The sequence below is a fragment of the Arctopsyche grandis genome, chromosome 2, assembly GCF_051622035.1.
Source record: "Arctopsyche grandis isolate Sample6627 chromosome 2, ASM5162203v2, whole genome shotgun sequence".
Taxonomy (NCBI): Eukaryota; Metazoa; Arthropoda; class Insecta; order Trichoptera; family Hydropsychidae; genus Arctopsyche; species Arctopsyche grandis.
In genome coordinates, this window is record NC_135356.1 from 22,844,836 (window position 1) to 22,851,721 (window position 6,886).

The 6,886-nt window shown below is 30.3% G+C and overlaps 1 protein-coding gene across 1 annotated transcript; it reads left to right on the forward strand.

Annotated features, from left to right (window-relative positions):
• Positions 1-4,781: 4,781 nt before the first annotated feature.
• On the forward strand, positions 4,782-6,517 carry LOC143922669 (biogenesis of lysosome-related organelles complex 1 subunit 2-like). Its single transcript, XM_077446003.1, has 4 exons — positions 4,782-4,876; positions 5,340-5,470; positions 5,805-5,916; positions 6,007-6,517. The coding sequence occupies exons 1-4, from the start codon at positions 4,834-4,836 to the stop codon at positions 6,141-6,143; spliced, it is 423 nt and encodes a 140-aa protein (XP_077302129.1). The 5' UTR covers positions 4,782-4,833; the 3' UTR covers positions 6,144-6,517.
• The last annotated feature ends 369 nt before the right edge of the window (positions 6,518-6,886 follow it).

Consider the following 6,886-nt stretch of genomic DNA (forward strand, 5'->3'; position numbering starts at 1 on the left):
TATCAATTACATTCACACTAAATTGATCAATCACCCTATCTGGAATATTTAGATTTATATCATTAAATCTAACCGGATATCCTTGCGAAGATACTTCAAATGTCTTACATATATGTTGAGCTCGTCATCTTTTATTGGTTCAGAAATAGTAGCCAATGATGGAATTTGTGTAACTCGCGTTGTCCAATATAAATATTTGGAAAAAATTGAGCTTTCCAAAAAAAGCAATAATTACATTTTTACAACATTATGAGATAACAAAATTTTCCTTGGTTGTTTATTATCTACATATGTAGTTTCTTTTCTTCCATTTTGTGAGAAGTATTGAAGGGACAAGTGGTAATTTTCTTATGACACGTCTTTTTTTTACATCTTAATACGTGGAATGCCAGCTCGATGACAAGTGAGGTATTGTATGGACATTGCTGCAGGTTGCTGTTGGACACTGCTGTAAATACGCCGATGACGGAGAAGATACTCCGGTTTTCCGTTTTCTCTCTGTTAAGTGCGTTTTGCTAATTTTTTATTAGTGTTTCAACTTCATGCTTATTGTGGGATAGTCCGTTACTGTTCCACGCGGCTATTCAAGGCAAACTCATTTTAATGCTCTGTTGATTGGAGTTGTAATAATTCCCATAAGGGTACCTATGTAATGAATGAGGATATCAATCTTTTGTGATTGGTTTATGAGCATGTCTATAAAGTTTTGAGTGGCAAGACTTCCTGTTATTTGTGTATCGTCTTAATTCGTGAGGGCTTTAACAGCATTTTATTATAACTCCAATCAACAGAGCATTAAAATGAGTTTGCCTAGAATAGCCGCGTGGAACAGTAATGGACTATCCCACAATAAACATGAAGTTGAAACACTAATAAAAAATTAGCAAATCGCACTTAACAGAGAGAAACAGAAAACCGGAGTATCTTCTCAGTCATCGGCGTATTTACAGCAATGTCCAACATCATTGTAATCTACAGCAATGTCCATATAATGCCTCACTTGTAATCGAGCCGGCATTCCACGTATTAAGATGTAAAAAAAAGACGTGTCATAAGAAAATTACCACTTGTCCCTTCAATACTTCTCACAAAATGGAAGAAAAGGAACTACATACATATGTAGATAATAAAAGATGACGAGCTCAACATCAACATAAGACATTAAGGGTACCTATGTAATGAATGCGTACTGGTAGTGCATATACCAACAAAGGTATAGAAATATACCAAAGTAGTGCACAATCAAACAAGAATAGAATAGAAATATACCAAAATGGTATATTTCTATACCTTTGTTTGATTGTGATATACATATGTATGTACTATGTAGTCTGGTTTTGTACAATATTATGTAACTAAGGTTTTGTACAATATTAAGTTGTGAGTCTGCAAGATATTTCAAATGTACAATATTAAGTTGTGAGTCTGGTGTGTTTTTTGATAATTTAAAATATGTATTCATAATTACTAGATCATTTTCCAGGCATAACTGAATGAATCTCTTGTCGAAAATAATACTTTGTAAAATTTCCCCGCATGGTAGAAAAATCGGCGGCTAAATTGATACTTGTTGTGGAGTAACCTAACGACAGCGTTATACTTATACTCACAAAAATGTTTAGGACTTTCATTTGTAAATAAAATTTTATTTGTAAAAATAATTGTGTTTTTTTTTCATCGTGATGTTTTTCACACTCATACTTTTGTTAACATTCCTGATACATAAATTAATGGCCAAATATTTTCACTTATCATCGGCAATTGTGTGTGACAGATTTTATTGATAGTTTATAAATAAACAGCTCTTGTTTGTTGAAAATTAGTTTCACAATTTGAAACTAATTGTTGACACTAATCGGTGGAATTAAACCCATTTAATTCGTATATTGGCTATTAGTTTTTTACAAGACTATTCAATGTTTCACTTCGCTTACACTATTCCTACATTCTTCCGATCTTTTTGAAACTTTGCCATTTTTAAGTGATACCTGCATACTATCAATATTCCTTTCTCAAATATTCCCATTGATATATCAACGGACAAAATGTCAGTAACGCTTATTTTCATGAACTTCTATTGTATATTTACGCGCTACTGCGTTATACATACAATAAAAAAAGTAAAATAATTTTAAATACCAATGGCCAATAGGAACCGGTGTGCATAGACGTAGAGTGGAAAATAAATAGTACCATACATAAATAATGAAATCGATATCGACTGGCAGCATTATGAAATACTCATAGCTATGACAGCATTTTCGATACAAATTGAACGCAAATTTATGGAAACTTGCACAATACAAAAGTTCTACTTCCGGTTGTCGCATTTTGTTTAAATTATTTTATTACTTAAAATCACTATCAGTATTATACACAATAAATATCAAAACAATAAAAATAATTTAAATTGTCAAAATAAAATAATGAAATATTGTTTAAACAAAAATACTACTTCCGGTTTACAAATTCTGACCAAAACCTTATCAGCAAAAAATACAAATATAAATTTTCAGCTTGATACGTTCAGGGGTATGGACAGAATATAAAATATTAGATTATAAAATTTATAATTTATATTACATGTAAAAAAAATGCAGTCCGATTCAGAACGCGGTTTATGAGATAATTGAATTGAAAAACTTAAAAAAAAGGACACCTATATGAGGAGGTACCATTTCCGGTCAGCTAAAAAATTTACGTGGTGTCGATAAAAATTTCAGTGACCGATAGTAAGTTTCAGTTCGATAGGACCAACGGTGTTCAAAAAATCGCCAAAATACACACACACACACACACACATTTTTTCTAGATCTAGATGAAAACGTGATCAGTAATCGATTCTGAGTTCGAATCGGTCAAAATCTCGAGTTCGAATTTTCGCATGATCACAAAACTTCATCTATTGTTACTACGTACATACATAGAAAAAGTAAAAATGGATGGAATTATATATAATGGTATGTAATTATTTATGGCAGGCTTGGATACGTCCAAATGGACAAAAAGATTTTTGTCCACATGGACGTTAAATTTCTAATATGTTTTTTAAGACGTCTAGGCACTTCTAAATCACAGTTATAAAGTTTTATTTTGTAATATAGATCTATTGTATTTAATAATCTGATATGATAAATATCATATCGCTATTCTATGTGTCTGTAAGATAACGCTCGCCGTACTATAATAGTCGTTTCGGATCGACATATGTACGTCACAGCTAAAACATCATAACTAGTCACCGGAGCCTGAGGGGGCCGTCTATTGTTCATAGGTTGTAAATGCATTGTTAAAGGTTTGCCGAACAATGGATAGCACTGTAACTATCCTACCTCTAATCATAACAGATCAACAAAAAAACTTCTATATATACTGTTTGCTACAAATTTTTTCCTGTAGGCAAATTAGTCTCCATGCATTTAGCGACATCTATTGAAAATTTATTTAACTAATTAATTAATTAATTTTTCAATTGGTGTTTTATATTGTTTATATGTAGGTAGGTACTTGGTTTGTACAATTTTTTTCATACTAAACAATTAAATATAAATATATTTAAAAGGTGTTTGAAAAAAATACAACCGTATACGGATCGAACAAGTAACCGACAAATTTTTTAAAAGCTTAATATGCCATAACTAGAGACACGTATTTTAGGCATTTTGCTATTAATGCTAAATTCGTAAAATATGTGAATAGATGCTAAAATAACTAACAAAAGTGAAATTTGTATAAAATTTATAAAATTAATAGACAATTTAGAAGGGTCTTCCTATTCCTTTGTCCATTTAATATGTGAATAAATTGAGGGGATAAAACAAAGCGTGCAGTTTACCATAGACGGTGTTTTTCCTGTCGAAACCAGCAACTGTTTTTGTCTACTACTGTAAACAAAAGAAGACAGTTGGAGCTGTGTATCCAAAAGGCTGCTCAAAAAAGCATCTTAAAACTAGACTCGCACTCAAGACTAAATGAGACAAATCTATTCCTCCAAATATTGAGTAAACTATTCAATCTATCTGTGGCAGGTACAAAATCTAATATTAATTTTAAAGAAACAGTTTTGTTTTTTAGAAACCTGCCATTGTTTAATGTATTAGCAGAGGCTAAATGTTTGGAAAAATATCAGCACTTTTTTTAGACAATTAATAGAGAATATAAAAAGTGAATCACGCCGGATATATTGCTATTATTGATGGCAACAAAAATTAAATATGGAGAGTTTGGTTGTACCATTCTGAAATCTATTTGGTGTCCCGTTAATAGTGTGGATGCTGAAAGGTATTTCAGCAAATACAATATAATTGTTACCGATCGTCGCACGAACCTCAAAAAAGAATCTGTAGAAATATGCTCCATGTTGAGTTTTAATAAATTTTAATTGTTATTATATTTTTGTATTTATACTTCTTGTCTTTGTATTTTTATATTCATGTTTTTTTCATTGTAATTATAATTCCAAAACATTTTTGAATTTTTTTATTGTTGTTTTGTCTTTAAATTGTATATATGTATATTAATTTTATTAAAATTCATTGAAATTTTTTATTATTTAAAATTAAACTCTTCATAAAAATAGATGCTAAAATCGAAAATTTCTAATGCCCTAAACGCTAAAATGCAAAATTGACAAAAATAGATGCCCAAAATACGTGTCTCTAGCCATAACCCATGCGATGATATTATCCATTATCGTAAAATAAAGGGAGCGGACATAATTGTACATTGAAAGGTAAACAGTGGATTTATTTTAGGTTGGCTACTTGATTTACACTGCTGCTGGCAATACTCGAGCTGTCAGTGCCAGTTTGACAGCTCGAGCGATATCGCATCATGTCATTAGATAACCAAAATGTTAACGAATCACCTAAAAGAGGTAATTTTTCCGTTTATAATTATTTTGAAGTACAGAAAAACTTTGTATTTCATTTCGACACATATGTGTTATTGTGCTATGAATTTGATGTTGAATTAACTTTTAGTGTTCAATAAATTATATTTTACATATCCCTGTTTACACATTGATGCAGATATAAATAAGTAAAAAAAATCAACAATGACTTGGCTGAGCTCGTTTCTTACACTCAGAGTGATCGATTCACTCAATTTTGATCCATTCTACACTTCACATGTATCCCAATTCAGGTGGATGCTAGTTTAAAATGCTCTTGTAATCCATTGAATCTTAACATCTTCATGGTTTTCTGTCTGATGTACAATAGATGAGCACTAAGAAAATGGTAGTAGTAGATGAATAGCGAAATTAAAGAATATTTGAAACGCTAGAGACTGCATTACCTGGTAAAATGCGTTATTATTTCTATTACATTTTTGTTCAGGTCCAACTTTATCCACCAGTACGTCGAGCTTCGAAGCTCTCGACCCTCACGATCCAAATTTGAGCCGACTGGCAACAACAATGTTTCAAAAAACCGAAGACTATCTATACGGAGAGTTCACATCCACTCAGGTTTGTATGCCGTCATTCACTCTCATCTTATATAGGTTTTTCATTCCAAATTGACCCTTTGACAAATTGACATTGAAAAGGGGTCAATTTTAAATGAAAAAGGGTCAATTTGGAATGAAGAATCTGTATCATGGTATTGTTAAGTGAATGAATATCGATATTATAAGATTATAGTCAATTCAAAAATAATTTATGCTGTTATTGTTATCTATTTTATCGAGTCAATGCAAATCTCAATATGGGAAATGTATTTATCAGGGCTTTAACTTCAAGGAAATGTATATTTGGAGTTTGATAATGTTATTGCATTAATTAGGCGTTACAATTGTTTCAGGATGCCTACAAAAGATTGGAAGAGATGAATCATTTGACACTTTCGAAATACACCGATATTCACAGGATTACTGGAAATATTTCAACAACTGTGAATAGAATGGATAAAATACGTATGTCTCATACATATGTTTCTTTGTTGAAATTTATTTTGAATTATGAAGTATTACAATGTTTAATTTAATTTTTTTGTAATATTCCAGATCAATCGCTTGCCCCTCATATTTATAAAATTGAAGAAATTGAACAAGCCGTGTTGAAATTGGAGAAAATGGCGTATGCAATTGACGCATATTCAAAGAAACTGGAAGCCAAAGCTAAATACTTAACCAAACGTTGATTTGAAACTTTGAATTCTTTAATATGGTTTTAAGGAGTAGATTTATGAATATGTACAATATAAAGCTAGGACTGATTTACTGTTGATTGATTGATTATTTTTATTAGACGGCGTTGGTTGTTTTATCATATAATACATTCCTCGTCAGTTTTATTTTTAAGTAGATTAAATTATGTGGATGTCTTAGCAAGTCAGTTAAGATTATACATATATTGTTTTTGTTTTTAATATATTTTATACATTGCATTTTAATTATTATAAAAATACAAAATAATAGTTATTTTATGTTTTAAGATAAAGTTGTATGTGCTCATTTTTTAAAACATCTATACAACTATTGTAGATTTTGTTAAAAATAAACTTACTACACTCTGATTTAAACATTTTTATTAAAAAAATTGGATTCCTCTTTTGTATTAATTTTCTCAACGATATAATAGTTCAACATTTACAATTTTTTTTGCGTATATTTTTCTTTGTGACAAAAACAGGATGAACTGGTTTCAATAATTGAAGTTCATATTTTCTGTATATAAAGCAACAGTTTTGTAAATCCATTTCATTCGTATTGTTTTGTGATAGATTGGATGTCCGCAAATTACAATACGAGAAATAAAATAAAATCAGTTGTGATTGAGCCGATTCAGTAATTTAAAACAACTTTCTTGAAAATAAACAATAAATACGAACTGTTGGATAAATATACGTTACACATTTGTTCCTGATATAAAATAAAGTAAGGC